This window comes from Myiozetetes cayanensis, unplaced genomic scaffold (assembly GCF_022539395.1).
Source record: "Myiozetetes cayanensis isolate MyiCay16 unplaced genomic scaffold, myiCay2020 scf5-8, whole genome shotgun sequence".
Taxonomy (NCBI): domain Eukaryota; kingdom Metazoa; phylum Chordata; class Aves; order Passeriformes; family Tyrannidae; genus Myiozetetes; species Myiozetetes cayanensis.
The window spans coordinates 29,423,322-29,437,572 of NW_026087742.1; the positions used below are offsets into that span (position 1 = coordinate 29,423,322).

Genomic DNA, 14,251 nt, shown 5'->3' on the forward strand with positions numbered 1-14,251 from the left:
GTATTCCTGTGGGAGGCAGTTGCCAACCATCCCTTCCTAGCACTGCTGCTTCCTCTGTGTCTTTCTGTAGCAGTGAATCCCTGTCACTGTGAAAGTCCTACCTGATAATCACTCAAAAGTAGCTTGTTCGGTGCCAAGATGTCCCCATGACCTCCCTGGGGGTACATCTCCCTTGTCCTTTACCCTTTCCTCTGCTAAAGATCTGAAGGCCAGCTCCTTCCCTAGCCCTCTTAGCTAGGTGGATTGGACTACTGGGTGCATTCCCTGACTGCTCAATGAGGCTTTCAGCTTTTCTAAAATGAGTGCATCTGGTTTATTATTCAGTTTTGATATCAGGCCATTTATTTTTAAGGCTTTTCTGAGGGCAGATGTTGCATGTGGGCCTCTTTGTAGCATCTGAGATGCTGCAAAGCATCTGGTGCTGATGCCAAGGAGAAAATCCCAGGAGCATCACTATAAGCCCTTTATACCACAACACCTCAGTGCATTACTGAGCTGCCTTCAGAGGCCCCTGTGTGAATTAATATCTGTGTAACTGGCCCTATGCAGGCCAGGTCCTAGCCTTGGTTTCCAAAGAGAGCTCTTGTGCTGGAGGCAGAGTTGCTCTCCCTGTCTCTGGCCTGCAAGCTAAGATGTTATAAACTATAAAATCTCAATTCAGCAATCTTGGAGGATCATCACTAAATGTTCACTATGTTCTCGGGGTAGGTGGTTTGTTGGCCGGATATCCAGCATCTATGATCTTCTCATGGGAGATGCATCTGCCTGTTGCCCCATTCCATCCTATGCAGGAGTGCTTCTCTTGCAGTTCAGCTTATTTTTAATTAAAAGCTTAATTGCCCCTTTTTACAGCTATTTGCAGTGGCTGCATCTTGTGGGCTGGGGCTGGGACGTGCTGGGGATGATTTAGAGAAAGGTGGCTGCCTGGCACAAAGCACCCCACAAGCTGCTTTAGCAGCTGATCCTCAGTAGCAGAGACCTGTGGAACAGCCAACAAGGGGATTATTTTGGGTTCACTTAAGCTCTGAGTGATAAGCACTTGTGTGCTGGTAATCAGGCTGATAAATGCTGTCAATTAAAACCTGTATTTTGCTCTTCAGCTTTGCAGAAGTGATGTGGTTTGGTCTCTCCTGGAGGAGAGAAGCCTGGCTGGGTGGGTGATGCTCTTGGAGCACTGCTGTGACCAGAATGAGCATTTGTTTAGCTCTCAAACGCCTACTTTTCTTCAGCTAATCCTAGTGATTCATTAACAAGGGATCAATTTACGAATGCTGGCATCCTAAATTGATGCCCAACTGTATGTGATTATATAATCCTTGGGATTTTGTCTCTTTACAAATTAGCTGCCTCCAATTAGCCATTATCACAACTTCGTTATCCCACGACAAGTGATAATACCACAGTAAGCATATGGTTTCTGTATGTCTCACTAGGAGCAATGAGAGATCAGCTTGCTGGATGCATCCACCCACTGGATGGGGCACCCTGAGTTTTACCACATTGGAGACTACAGTTGGGACTGTGTCACTTGGGGACATGGTTTAGTGGTGGACTTGGCAGGGCTGGGTTAGCAATTGGACAAGGTACCTTAGAGGTCTCTTGCAACCTGAACGATTCCATGATTCTGTGGTTATGTGGCACACAAATTCCCATTTCTTTAGGAAACCATACTAGATGCTTCTAGGTTAGGGTCACTAGTGGTCAGCATTTGAAAAAGAACATCCCATTTTGGGGATAGATAAGGTTTGTACATGTCTGTTATAAATACAGAGAAACTTCAGGGAAGGAGCTTCAGAAAAAGTCTGTAATTAAGTAGAGGAACAATGCAGAACTCCCCTTTGCCTTGTGCCTGGTGTGGGGACAAGGTGACTCTCATTGCAGGGTGGAGAGATGAGGACCCAGGGGCTGGTACCTAGTGCCCAAAGAGCAGGGGTGGTGGAGCAGTAATGGAGAGGTGCTGCTCTCTCTCTGGGGGACATTTGGGCAATGGTTTCCTGCTGTCATCTGGATTACTAAATTCGTGTCTCTGCCCTGGAAGCAAGGCGTTTGTCAAGAAAGAATAATTAATCTAGAAACATGTGGTGCTCTGCCAGGAGGCCTTTTTTTAATTAAAACCAGATCTGATAAAGTCTACTGAGAAATTTGTGTCTCTGACAAAATTATGAAATGCACATCCGTGATTCGAGGCTGTGCAGTGGAGGAGCCCCCATAAACCTGTGCACATCCATCTTACAGGGGGTGTCTTTTCCTCCTTGGCCTCTGAGGGCTGTGTTTTTCCCAAATGAGTTACAAGTTCACTAAGAAGAAGGATACCAGTTAACATCTACTACTATGCCTGTTTTGGTCATATTTGGCCAACTGGGAGGAGATTAGCTCAGTTGGTTGGAACATGGTGGTGATTAATGGCAAGGTCGTGGCTTTGATCCCCATGTGGGCCATTCTTTTAAGAGATAGATTTGATGATCCACGTGGATCCCTTCCAACTCAGAATATTCTGTGATTCTGTGAGAAATGGTAGTCCCATGTCCAGGGATCAGCAAGGTACACTTGGGCTTAGAGGTGGTTATCTTCACCCACAAGGTCTTGGTCCTGCTGCTCAGATGCTGCAGAAAAGGACAGAGTGTTCCTGGTCAGACCCTGCCCCATCTCATTCCTGCTCTGCCTGTCCTCCAGAGCTGGTGGGGAAGAATGTTTTCCTCGGTGAAGCCATACGAGAACCAGCGCTACGCCTCCCTAAAGAAGGAATGTCAGCGGCGGAAGCAGCTCTTTGAGGACCCACTTTTCCCTGCCAATGACGACTCGCTCTTCTACAAGTCAAGGATTCAGGGCATCCAGTGGAAGCGACCGAAAGTAAGTGCATGCATCCCCTTGTCCCTCAGTGCTGCTTTCTACCATCTCTGCTCTCAGGCATTCCTAAAAATGCACAGGGCATCCTTCGCCAAGGCTGTCAAGCCCCAGTCAACATCTCTCCCCAGCAGGGTTTATTTGCCCAGAACTGATATTGTGAGCCTCTGGGGTGCCAGAGAGACCTGCTGAGCTCAGGTCCAGGCTTTTCTGCCCCCAGTGATGTCTAAGAGCAAAGGAGGCTTCTCTGTGACTCAGTTGCCACATGTATAAACCAGAGAGATGGTTTGCAGCTAGGCTGGTATTGGGTACTGCTGTGAAGGCTGGTGGGTCCAGCAAGACAAAGTGTTATCTCTGAATCACAGAATGGTTTGGGTTGGAAGGTACCTTAAAGATCATCTAGTTCCAACCCTCCTGCCATGGGCAGGGATACCTTCCACTAGAATACTCTTGGTGGTCCATTTTGGAAAGACAAAAGAAGATAAGCTTTGGATAGGTGAGGTGGTTTGGGGGTCTTTGGGGAAGTGGGTGATCATACCCATCCTTCCACTCATGTGCAAAACCCCTGTTCCCTGGAAAAAACACTCTGCATCTCCTCCATGCTGCTGTATCTATCATGGAGGCAGGCTGTGGGAGGCTGGGGGAAACACTGCCAGTCCCTTTTCTGCTATCCTCAGTGCCTGCCCAGAGGATGCACTTCAGGACCTAAGGGCACTGTTGGGAATTTGTATGTCCTGGTATGGCATTCTCCTTGGGGTTGACCATGAGACCAGTGTTTTGACTGCCGTGAAGTACAAGGAATTGCAGAGAGCAACAATAACTGGCTGGGGAGGGGCAGTAGCCCAGCACCTAACACATCTGGGTTTCCATCCTTGCCTGTGGGGAGAAGGAGCCCTCTCTGCCCAGCCCGTGCTGTTCTGCACACAGCTTGGTGGCATTTCAGCATTGTAGGGTTGCCTGAGCTGCCGTCATCGTCTGCGCCCCCGCTGACAGCCTGGAAAATCAGCTGGCCTTCAGCAAGACAGAGCTGTGTCTGTCTGGGCCAGGGCAGTCCTGGGGGGGTGTGGACAGAAAGGCTTTGTGTGAAGGGAGGGATGGAGCTGAACTGACTCTTTCTGTGTGGCCAGAGGGGGCTGAGCCCCTGAACATCCCACTGGGCTCCTTGTGGAAGGAGATCTCACTTCTCTCTGCTCTGCCTTCGGCTTTTCCACACCAGCTCTGCCTGGTCACGGGGTTTGTGCAAAGCCCTGTGTGTGTTTTAGTTTATTCTCCTTGTCTGCTGGAGGAGAAAGATACTCTGTGCACAGCTGTCTTCTGAAGTCAGGGCCCACCATGGTTTGGTCTCACTGTGAGGGAGAACATGCCTTGCATATCCCATTTACACAGCAGACAGATGATGCCTGAGAATTTCTAAATAACTTTCTCTGAGACTAAAAGGTAAGGATGTATTTGTGACCCCTTTGCTGGTTTGCATTCGGGGACACATACATTCACTCCTACGTCTAATGACAGATGGTTGGATCCAGTTGGAGAGGGTCAAACTTTGCTTGTCTTCTGCCGAACATCTCAGAGCTTTTCTCTATCTCCTTTTCTGGCTTTCATCTCACTTGTAGCCCTTGGTGTTCAGTCAGGTATGATCCTTTGCTGCCTTGCTCCCTAGAGCATGAGGTCTTTCCAAGAAATCTTTCTGTCTGTAGAGCATGAGGTCCTTCCAAGAAAGCTTTCTGGACCTCGTGGTCTTCACCTGTAAGGTGTCAAGCTCACCTAGTCCAAACCCATCCCTGCTGAAGCATGGAGTGAATTCAAGCCTTTTGCAACCACCCACCTCTGCAGTTTCGTAGGATCATAGAACAGTTTGGGTAGGAAGGGACCCTTAAAGTTAAAGCAATCAGCAGAGGATGGTTGAGCAGGGGCTCTTTCTGGCACAGGCTGGCAATGGGAATGGAGACTAGAAGTGGGTCCCACATGCCAGCAAGGTCTTGTGTGCATAACTAGACATGGAGGTGATCCCTGTTTTGCTGCCTCTGCACCAGACAAAGGGGACTTTGCCAGCGATTTTGGCACCAGAAGGCATACGTGCTGAGCAGTAGCAGACTCATTGATGCTGCTGTCTGGTAGAATTGTTTGATCAGACCTGCCCATCTGCCTTGACCACAAAAATCACCATTAAAAAAAAAAAGGATTTGAGCTCACACCTGTTCTGTTTATGCTGAAGTTTCCCAGAGGCCTCTTTCTCAAAAGCATTTCTCCAGGTTCTTTGAGTTTTTTATTCCAGCAAAAGTAACTGAATTTCACAGGAGAACTGCTTTCTGCCAGCCAGAAAATGCAAAGTGACATTTTTAATTGCTGGACTCAATTGTTCCTGAATTCATAGTGGCTCTCTAAGGGAGAGAGCCCAGAAAAAAGTCCCAGCATCTTCTGCAGGAAAGCAAAGGTAGTACCTCTGGGTATGAGGAATCTTGATATCTCACCAATTTTCTGTCTGAAAGAAAGCTGGGAAGCACCATCAGCTTTTCCAGTTCATTGTAGGATCCAGAACGTCCATGAAGTTCAAATCAACTGTTCTACTTGTGTGCTAGGGGCACTGTACAGTTACTAAACTACACTAAATCCCTACAGCATCTGCTTTCTGTTACAACCAGCAAATCTTCCATTAGGCAATCACGATAAATTCTTATTCAGAAAAAAACAAGCAGTGATACTCCCTACATTTGGCACACACTGTTTGGGGGATTTCCTGACACAGAACTGGAGTCCCCAGTCCCAGGAAGACTGTCTGCAGGCAGGGGATGGTGTGTGTACCCACTTCTATCTCTCAAGGCCATGGCCATGGGTTGTTTTGGAGAGTTTCAGCTCAAACTGTCTGCTAAAACTTAAAGAGCTCGTCGTGTCTCTAGCTTTGCTGTGAGAACAGAGTGGGTGGAGAGTGGAAATAAAAGCTGTCAGCTATTAAAAACAACCACTTGCTTTCTTGGAAAAGTTGTCACTTGTGATCTATGGAAAGAAGTGAGACATAGGAGATAAGTTTTGCCCAAAGAAGCTGTGGCTGCCCCATCCCTGTAAGCGTTCAAAGCCAGGCTGGATGGGGCTTTGAGCAACCTGGTCTAGTGGAAGATATCTCTGCCTGCAGCAGGGGCATTGGAACTAGATGATCTTTAAGGTCCTTTCTAATCCAAACCATTCTATGATTTTTCAGGCTTCCATGTGAAAAGTAATTGTAGTGAACTCCCTGGGGTGCTGTGAATGTGCTTTGACAGAGGCAGGATCTCATTTCCATATACTTACATGGCACTAGTATGGATCTAAACAGTCTATTCCTTGTGTGTGCATCCCTTCCTTTCCAACTGTCCTTCCCTCATCCTTTCTGCTCCTCCATGCAGTCCCAAAGCCTGAGACTGCTTTGATGAAAAAAATCCAGTAAACCAAAAAAAACCCCTATCTCTTCAGTGCTCTTCCTTTTGCTTGAGGTTTTCCTGGGCAGAGGGGAAAAGGGGAGGCTGAGGAACAGCTCTGATCCCTTCCATGGTCAGGCTGTTTTGCCTCAACTTCCTCCTGCATCCAGCACTGCAGCCTTTCCTGGAATGGGCTCAGCCTTATTCTTTCCAGCGGGGTGTCCTCCCTCCCTCCCTCCCTCCCTGCTTTCTCTGGCCTCCAGCCCTGCTCTGGATGCCAGATCTTTGCAGAGGGAGCAGCTGTTTGAGCCCTCTAATCAGGTTTTGGCTTTGGTGGTTGTTTGCTGGATGTCTTCGTGATGCGACACAGTGAAGCCAGAAAGCTAATTACTGGGGTGTTTCGGAGGGAGGGAAGCCACAGCATCAGCCACAGCCTGAACTGGGAAGGGGGTCCTGAAGAGCCTTGTTTTAGTGAATCCACTTAAAAACAAGAGTGGCTGCTGGTTGCTGAGCCAAAACAGATTTTGGAGCTCACTAAGTCAGCATCAGCGGCTCCTTTTGGCAGCAGCACTCAGCTATTGCATTAGAAATGAAACAGAGCTTTTTGGACTAAGCCCAAATCCCAACACCTTGATTGAAACTCCTTCCCCTCATGCTCTGCTTGCTGCTCTCTGAAGGAGAGGGAGATCTGTATTCAGGCAAGTAGTACCACTCCCAGTGGAAATCTCAATCTGATCCTCAACCTCAAGGTTTTTCCCGCCCTATTTGGGACAGGAATGCTGGCAGTGCACCATGGGAGTGGGAGGTTTGGTCTATACGTTGGGTCAGCTGGTCTGGGTGTTTGGAAGGTGGGTAAATAAGGAGAGGTGGCATGGATACCAGGAGATGGGGCTGGACAAGATGCACGATGGGTGACAGAAATAAGGGAGATCTGGAGCACCCGCTGTGCCTGCTGATCCCCTGTAAAAAAACAGTGTATTCCTGTCCAGAGCAGTGTGCTGCAGGGCCTTGCAAAGCACTTTGTGGTCATCCCTAAGACGCTGAGTGGTTGGGACATGAGATTCCAAAGATGCTTAGAGGGGACCAGGTGGGAACTCAGCGCCAAGCTGTGCCAAAGGTGCTGTAAAAAGAAGCTGTGACAAAGCACGAGGGTTTCCAGGCAGGCTGTTGTCACAGTGAGTGGGTGGCTCAAGGTGAGGTGCGATGATGGTTGAACCTGAGCTGAATCTCTGCACTGTGAGTTTAAGCCTGGCTGATTAAAACCACCAGAGAAACTCTTGGATGAAGTCTACACCCTCCCTTCTTCAGGCGAAGAGTTTTGCCCTCCATGCCTGTTTCTCAGTATTTTTATCTCTCCCCAGTATTTGCTTGCAAGCACCAAATTATCTCTGCAGGAATTAATTGTCGATGGAGGTTGTCACTGATTAAAGAGCATAAAGGTACATTCTTGCTAAATGGTAATATTATTTTATCTGGATGAAGGCAATGTCATTTGGAGGGGAAAGCCTGAGAGTCAGCATAGTTTTGGAGGAGACAGGCCAGGTATTTTGGGGATGGTTGTGGGAAGCCGGAGGACTTAGGGCAGTAGGGCCATAGCATTTTCAGCCCTACTGTGGCACTGAGGAGAGAGGTTCTCAGTCCCAGCCCTGGGTTTTTTTCCCCAGATAGACAATGAATCTTGTTTTTGAAACCAAGAAAATAGGATTTTTTAATAGCCACTTCCCTGCTGTCCTGGCATGTATCTATCCTGAGTTGTGTATAGGGGCTTTGTTCATTCATAGAATCATAAAATGGTTTGGGTTGGAAGGAATCTTAAATATCCTCTAGTCCCAAGCCATACTGCCATGAGCAGGGACATCTGCCACTAGACCAAGTTGCTCAGTGCCCCATGTAATCTAGCCTTGAACATTTCCAGGGATGGGGCAGCCACAGCTTCTCAGTGCAGCCTGTTCCAGTGCCTCACCACCCTCACAGTAAAGAATTTCTTCCTAATATCCAATGTAAATCTACCCTCATTCAGCTTAAAGCCGTTCTCCCTTGTCCTATCATACAGGATGCATTATGTCCATTGTCTCCTGAATTAGATGCTGTTGTATTTGGAGGAGGTGCTGCAGGAAGGAAGAGCATCTCTCAGCTCTACTTTTCTTTACATTAGTAAGCACTTAGCTCTTTTTGCATGCTAAATGAGGATTATACAATCAATCCCCATGGGGGTTTCCTGGAAGGGGAAAGGAGTCAATGAACTAATTCACTAAAAGCAGGACCAGTACTTCCCTGCCCGCAAGTTTCTGCATTAAAAGGTCTTTTCCCCAGAGGATAGTACAGGCTGGGAAGCTGGCAAAAACACAACAGTGAAGATAATGGGGAAGACAGAGGATAAATTCTTGCAGTTCTTTGCTCTGAGAGCTCACTTGAAGTTCACCATGGAGGCAACTAAACTGGCAATGGTCATTGGGTGCAAAAACCTCCTGGTGTCCCATTTGGAGGTTTTCCAGCAGAAAGACTAAAATACTAACCTCTGCACTCCAGGGATGTCTTTGCTCAGCTTTTTGCAGTGCCTTGGCCTGTCTCAGTTTTGGTCCTGCCCAAACAATGCTTGGGGTTAGTGTTGATGCTGGGGCTCCTCTGTGCTGCTGGATTGACTGAGGGATCATCTCCTCTGAACAGTCTTTCATCTGTCTGCGGTCCATCACAGGAGTTGAAATCCTTCCAGACTTTTGCATTTCTCAGCTTAAGAATTTATGAGCCGCTCGCCTGTTAATTTATTTGCTGTTTTCAGTAAAACTGGAGCTGATTGCCAGTCTTGTTGCTCCTTGCCAGGAAGGGATTTGGTCATCATTTAATGCAATCTCGGAATTGACCTTGTTTTTACATTTTTAAGCCATTCATAGACTCCCCCCCCATCCCTCAAGATGAACAAGAAATTTATTGTTATTATTTTTCTTATTTTAAAGAGTCTCTACTTTCATTAAATGTGATGCTGACCCCTGGCTGCATTCCAGCAGGTCTTGCCAGATCCTCCCAGGGCCATGGCCCTGTGGTGCCAAGCAATCACACTCTCCTCTTAGTCCCAGTGAGGACAGGGGTTGATAAGCTTCCCAGCGTTGAGTGTGGCTCATTGCAGCCTTTGATAAGAAATTGCCAGCCAGTCTGCTCTGTCCTCAGCATCAGAAGGACATGGCCTTAAAAGCAAAAGCAGCAGTAAACAGAATCTAACATGGATTAGATTCATTGTGTGCTTCTAAGTGCAACTGCACGTCATTGTCAAGAAATTACTGTACTGGTAATGGGGAAGAGGATGTTACAGAAAGAAGCCTGTAGCATCCATCCACTGCCTTCTGAGCTCCTTGGGAGGGAATGGTGCAAATCCTCCCAAAATGGGCTCTGGGGTGCTGGAGGGGCACATTCTACCTGTGGAGCAGGTGCAGAGCTAGTTATCATAGAATCACAGAATGGTTTGGTTTGAAGATCCCCTCAGTCCAACCTCTCTGCCATGGGCAGAGACACCTTCCACTAGACCTGGTTGCTCAATGTTAAGGAAGATTTCCTGTCTGACTATTCAGGAGCCACTCTGTCAGTCGCACTTGAAACATGTGAGCTGGGACTGAAATCCCTTCGTAGCAGGTGGCTCCAGTGAGACAATGGGTGCCCTGCTTGACTCCCTACCTTCATCAGACTCAAAGAGACCAGGTTTATTTACTGCTCCACCACAGGTTTCCCATAGCAGAGATTATCTCAGACATCTGGATCCTTAAAATAAATTAATCATGTTGCAGTAATAGAATAATGCCTTGAGCTGGGTGCCTCCAAGGAGGTACCCAGAACAAAGGAAACCCTGTGTTTTTATAACCTCACAGTCTAAGGGGTTGAAAGTATGGAGTCCTTGGCTCCTGCCCTGTCACCTGTCTGGGCCACAGGTCACCAGGGCCCTTTGTTATGCACAGAGTTGGCTGCTCACCTCTTATCTCCAGCTTGGGCTCCAGTTCCCCACAGCTCAACCTGCAGCTCGCACTGCAGCTGCACCCCAAGCTACTGTACTGAATATATTCCTCAAAGCCCTATCAAACCTGGCCTGGGGACGGGGCATCCACAGCTTCTCTGGGTAACCTGTGCCAGTGCGTCACCACCCTCGTAGGAAAGAGCTTCTTCTAGTATCTAACCTAAACCTGATCTCTGTCAGTTTAAAGTCGTTCCCTCTTGTCCTATCACTCTACACCCTTGTCAAAAGTCCATCTCCATCTCTCTTGGATCTTCTTTAGCACTGGAAGGAGCTCTAAGCTCTCCCCAGAGCCTTCTCTTCTCCAGGCTGAACAACCCTAGCTCTCTCAGTCTGTCTCCATAGCAGAGGTAATCCAGCCCTCTGAGCATCTTTGTGGTCTAGACTTGCTCCAGCAAGTCTATGTCCTTCTTATGTTAGTGTTCCCAGAGCTCGACTGACACTCTGCATCAGCCAAGGCTTTTAATCTTGGTATGAGCTGGGAGTTTCTGCACCACCCGTGAGCTCTAATTTTTGAGCTCTCAGAGAGGATGGGATTTTGGGGTGATTTGCCTGTGTTAAGGACAAGCTCAGTCCTGCTGGAGGAAGTGTCTTTCACCCATGCCCTTGCAAAGACTCCATCAGGCATGGTGCTGCCTCTTGCAGAAGGAAAATAAAACATGAAGTGCAGTAAAGCTGAGGGTTGAGTCCAGCTGCTGCAAGAAGGGGTTAAAGAAAAAAACAAAAAGAAGGAAGTTGGTGGGAGAACGACAGCCAGACTGACCCTCCCTGTGGAGCAAAACCGGAGCCATTTCCTTGGTCTGTCAAATCTGAAGCCAGAAGGAACACTTCTCCATGCATTGTCTGATTTCTGCGTAACAAGAGTTCACAGCACTTCCTTGAATTAACTCCCCGTTGAACTAAACTTGACTTGCTTCCTCTAAGCATGATCTAGTTTTATTTTTCCAGGAGAGGAAAATCCAGTGTGGCTCTGGATCACTTGCTTTAAAGACCAGTCCCTACCTTAGGATTTGCAAATCTTTTTTTTGGGGGGGAGGGATTGAATTGCTTAGCTTCAACATACATCCCTTGAAACTTCTGTGCATACTCTCTTGCTTCCGTACTTCCAGCGTCTTTAAAGGTATCAAGTTGAAGATGTCCCTGCTCATTTCAGGGTGGTTGGACTAAATGATCTTTGAAAGTCCTTTCCAACTCAGATTTTTTCTGTGGTTCTTCTATTCTCTATAGTAACCCTGCAATGCACATGGGGTTGGGGCAGAGGGATACCTACACCTATAGAGAAACAGGTGCCACCCCTCTCTCCATCACCTTTCTTTCTTGCCTTGCTCAGCACAGCCTGGACTCCTGTCCAATCTAGGAGTATCAATGGGTTGACTGTGGATGAATAAATGCAGTGAGTGTCTGTCTTTGCAAACACCCCAGGGCAAGGGCTTGTCCTTCCCTTGCTGCCAAACAACTTGACACCATCTGAATTATTTGTACAGAACATTAAAATTCTCCAAGTTGTCCCTTTTTAAAATAAAACCCCCAACACAATTTGGCAGTGAGTAGAATGGCACTGTTTCTCCTCTGATATATATAATTAAACACAGAGGTTCTGCAAATACTGCCCCAAAAGCCCTGCAAAGATTACAAACCTGTTTACGAGGCAGACTGAAATATGCCGAGAAAGGAAGTATGGTAAGGTGGGATTTCTGTCCTAAGTGAAGGTACTTAACCCAGTGCAATCATTTAGACCTATGTGTGCTCAAACACTGTGTGATGGGTGAATTAATTCCTTGGGCTGGTGCTGCCCTGCTTGACTGTAGTACCCGTGCTCATGGCCATCTGTCCCCAGCATGCATCCTGTCCCGCTGCGGTGTGCGGTTGTAGGGACCCAGCACTCGGCTCCCTGCTCTGCCCTGAGCACCCCTATGGACAAGACAGTCCTGAGCTGGGGCACTTGGAGAAGTGGAGGGAAATGCAAAGCATTCTTGAGACAGGACAGAACTTTGAGATGTTGGCACTGCCCTGGCACCCAGGACAGATGCTTCGTAGTTGAGCCCACCAGGGCCAAACCTGCACAGCACAGTGCCAAGCTGTGTGATCTGTTGAACCCTTCACGTCCTCATCTGGATGTTTATGTCCTATGAAAACCCACCAACGCATTCCTTCTAGACTGTCCTTTGGCATAGAAAGTGCAGGCAAAAGAGCACGAGGTGGTGCTCTCACAGGAGTTTGCCAAGCGCTCTGGCTTCACCCTCTTTTTGGCCCTGGAATCTCAGGTGCCCCACAGGAGATTGGTGCTTCAGCCAGTTACCAGGCCCTGGGGGACAGGGAGAAGCCAGCACGACTCCTTGAGGCTGGTGGTGGCTTGCTCGGATTCTCACAAAAGGAAATCAGGTCAGCAAGGGTGAGCTGAAGCATCTGTCCCATTTGGGTGATAGAACCATAGAATCATTAAGTTGGAAAGGTCCTCTAAGATTGTCAAATCCAACCAGTAACCTAACACTGCCAGGTCCCCCGTTAAACTGTGTCTCCAACTGGCCCATCTACATGTCTTTTGAATTCTTCCAGGAATGGGGACTCCACCACTTCCCTGGGCACCCTTTGGGGGAAAAAAATTTCATAATAGTCAATCTATACCTCCCCTAGTGCATCCTGAGGCAATTTCTTCTTTTCCTATCACTTGTTACTTGGGAGAAGAGACCAACCCCTACCTGGCTACAACCTCCTTGCAGGTAGTTGTAGAGAGTGGTAAGGTCCCCCCTGAGCCTGCTTTTTTCCAGGCTGAACACCCTGAGCTCCCTCAACTGCTCCTCATCTGGCCTGTGCTCCAGACCTTTAGCCAGCTCTGTTGCCTTTCTCTGAGCACACTCCAGCAACTCAGTGTCTGTCTCTTAGTAAAGGACCCAAATACCTGGGGCCAGCAGGAGCTGTGTTGACCAACAAGGCAAGAAACTGCAGCTCAGGGGGGATAGCCTGCGTGTTCACGGAGAGATAAAACAAGGCATCCCACGTCTTTAATATTGCTGTGTCTTTAGGAAAAAAACACTGCTCAGTGATTCATTCCTCCCAGTTCCCCTCAAACAAGGAAAAGGGTGAACAAACCACCTTAATGGAGAGTGGGGTTTCTCACAGCAGGGCTTACTTGAATAGGTTCCTCCCTTTCCACCAACAGGTACCCACCAGCACATCATGGTTAATTATTGACTGTGACCTGATGCAAATGCCACTGAAAGAGTTACATAGGAATTAATGTCCCTTCTCCCAGTTAACAGATCATGAGTCCACACTTCTAGATGGTGGTTTTCTCATAAAAAGGTTTCTCTGTTTATAAGGTTACACCCAGTGTATGAATAACCAGAATAGGCGTGGGCTGGAAGGCACTTTCTTTAAATGGCTTTAACTCATGATAACCTTATTCTTCATCATCATTGCATAGTCAGGGATTAATTTAGATTGTGGTGGGGTCAAGCCCTGTTCTCAGAGGGAGGTGCTGGTGTGCTCTGAATGTGACACAATCACAAACCAAAGGGTAGTTCCTCACCCTGGGACAGTATGGCTCAAAGGAGTTTGGGAGGTGTCCCCATGGAAGAGTAGTTAGGAGGTTTTGGTCTGAGCAGCACAGTGGAGTGTGGAGGTAGTTTTCCTTTGCAGCTTCATTTTCTTTCTTTTCCCATCAATAACTTGACTCTTAGGATAATTAAAAGCAAACAAACAAAATCAACAAAAAACCCCTGCACAATTTAGATTCCTAAATCCTGTTTTAGAAGATTGTCTTTCAGTGAGACACAGGATTTGGGATTCAGGCAGGGCAGCATTCAGCTGCTACTGTATTGCTTGGAGGAAGATGCAGTGCACCTGAGCTCATGGCCACATCAGTTTGCTCCAGGATTTCACATTAGCTCTGTGGTGAACAGGTGGGTTTGGACCATTCCCTCCAAAATACTGGGGTTTCTCACAGCAGGGCTTACTTGAATAGGTTCCTCCCTTTCCACCAGCAGGTACCCACCAGCACGTCATTCAGGGTGGGGAC

General features: G+C 47.7%; 1 protein-coding gene across 1 annotated transcript in view; it reads left to right on the forward strand.

Annotated features, from left to right (window-relative positions):
- CAPN5 (calpain 5) overlaps positions 1-14,251 on the forward strand; it is a 57,403-nt gene that overhangs the window by 14,063 nt on the left and 29,089 nt on the right. Inside the window, exon 2 of the mRNA XM_050333409.1 lies at positions 2,674-2,850. Within this exon, the coding sequence (XP_050189366.1) occupies positions 2,689-2,850 (162 nt within the window). The 5' untranslated portion in view covers positions 2,674-2,688. The remainder of the gene's footprint in view (positions 1-2,673; positions 2,851-14,251) is intronic.